The 2,267-nt window shown below is 41.5% G+C and overlaps 1 protein-coding gene across 1 annotated transcript in view; it reads right to left on the bottom strand.

Moving 5' to 3' along the window:
• ARL6IP6 (ADP ribosylation factor like GTPase 6 interacting protein 6) overlaps positions 1–2,267 on the bottom strand; it is a gene marked incomplete at its 5' end in the record, with an annotated part of 19,875 nt that overhangs the window by 17,279 nt on the left and 329 nt on the right. Inside the window, one exon of the mRNA XM_025205189.1 lies at positions 365–497. Within this exon, the coding sequence (XP_025060974.1) occupies positions 365–497 (133 nt within the window). The remainder of the gene's footprint in view (positions 1–364; positions 498–2,267) is intronic.

Below are 2,267 nucleotides of genomic sequence, written 5' to 3'. Positions count from 1 at the left end.
GGGGAAAGGGGGGGGGGGGCAGGGGAGGCCCAAAGAATCTTTATCAATGCATCCCTAATAACTATTCTTTCCTCTCTGTTTGTTAAATGCTCTTCTAACAACAAATCTGATGGAGTTTTTCCTTTCCAAAGCAACAGAGCTAGTAAGACTGAATGAACACAGAAAGTGAACTACTTACCCAGTACCAGACTACATGTACATAGCAAAGTTCTGTATGCAGTTTCTCATTTTCTCCATATTAATGAAACCCCACGACCACGTGAGCATGAAGCTTGCAGTATTCCTGATTATTGTCTTGTAGTTAACTAGAATGCCCATCCAGCCCTAATCCTGGCATTGCAGTAATGGTTTGGTAAGAACTTACTTGAATCGTGCAGGTGAAAGCGGAGTTGGGGGAAACATTCCAGGTTCAAAGGAATCAAAATATGTCACCGTCCAAGAAAAGCTGCAGCATGAGAGCCCTGCTGTCAAGGCTAGAATAAGCAGACCCCAAAATCCTTAACAAGGGATAAAAAGAGAAGTTTATGTAAATAAGTATGAGAACACTAAATTACAACAGATTTTCAAAGAACTCAGCTTCACAATATAACATAATGGTTCCACATTCCTGAAAGAGAATGGTATATCTAGTTCTGTGTTGGTATTATTTTTAGAGGTGAATAAAGAAAATTGACTGCATCAGAAATTGGCCTGATTTGGCCAATAAATGCCTCATGCTTGCACACAGCTGCAGTGCAGCATGTAGGCAGCGAGGATCACAGCCTGACAGCTTGGAGAGCTGTGCACAGCTGGTAAGTCTGTTGTGTTGTGGTGGATGGAGAGCAGGGAGGAAAAGGATGTGGGCGGGGAACAGATCAAGGCCCCACCCCGCATGGTGAGGGAGTGGGGCAGGGCAGGACAGAGCCACAATCAGCTCATCCAGGGGGCGAGTGGGGGCGGGGGGGGTATCAGAAATCAGATCAGTATCAGCCAATAAGCCTCCTTAAAAATCTACTATCAATACTGGCCCCAAAAATCTATCAGTGCACCCCTAATTATTTTTAAACTATGAACATACACAGTAGAACCCAGATACTTTGTAGAATCAGGTTCCTTGCCCACAGCAAAGATAAGGGTCCAGCTGTGCACAACCACTGAGGTGCTCCAGTTGTTGGCTGGAGTTTTGTTTCAAAGGGCACTGCTTTTCCAAACCGCTAGAGGACCACTAATGAACCCTAGCTGTGTAGAGAAGCAGCATTCTTTGAAATAAAAGCTGCAGCAAATGGTTCTTTAATTCCACAATCCACTGCTAATTAAGAAGTGGCAAACCACCCAAATGGAAATGAGCCATGCAGTTTTGTATGAACAGAGCAATACCTATATTGGGGTATCTATCGCAAGTGAACAAATACTGGTAAAGAAATTAAAATTAGGTCTGAAAGTCGTGCTTCACTAGGGTGTTAAATTGTGGTCACAAGGATGAAACTTGATAGGGAAAAGTCTACACGTCCTCACTGTTTTAAGATATGGAATCACTTGAAATCATAAGTAGATCTTTCAGTTCCTTTTTTTTTTTTTTTTTTTTCTCCCAGAAATTGAATTTCTGGATCAGTTAGGCAAATGTTATATTAACTGATTTAGTAATTAAGTCAAAATTCGTTATAGGCGCCATGTACATTTTAAACTTAAATGCTTATTTCTCCAATTTATATTCTCATGTAAATACAATTTCATCTGTAAACTCATTCTACCTTTAAAATGTGCATCCTGTACACATACTTGTACACATCATGCCTTTTAAAAAATGGGCACATCTCAAAAGTAATTATGTTTAAAAAATGATGTCATTTGTGATTATATGATGCATTATGACTTTCAGATTTCTTGCAGATTACAGCATGGATTGACCACCCATGGCAAGTGGCACAGAGCTCCTGTGCGTTGCATGCGAGCCCCAAGCAGAGTAAAGGGAGGTACCTAAACCAAGGTAGGAATGCTGCAAAAGGTGTCAAACATCACCAGCAGCTGCCACCACAATCAGTTCAATGTTTAATATCGGACCCACAAGTCAGCCAACTTCAGCAGAGGGAATACTGAGAAGGGACCGAGTCAGCAGGTAACCAAGAAAACAGTGATAAAACAAACATCAGGTCCTTACAAGAACCCCGGTTTCTTCCAAGGGTTATGATAATTGCTTTTCTCTGCCAGCTGCGCACTTTGAAGTGTTATCTGAGAAAAATTTAAAGTAATTTGACTTCTTTTGCTTAGCTTGCACCCGTCCACCTGCG

Source organism: Alligator sinensis, unplaced genomic scaffold (genome assembly GCF_000455745.1).
Source record: "Alligator sinensis unplaced genomic scaffold, ASM45574v1 scaffold61_2, whole genome shotgun sequence".
Taxonomy (NCBI): Eukaryota; Metazoa; Chordata; order Crocodylia; family Alligatoridae; genus Alligator; species Alligator sinensis.
This window is presented reverse-complemented; position numbering and strand designations above follow the sequence as displayed.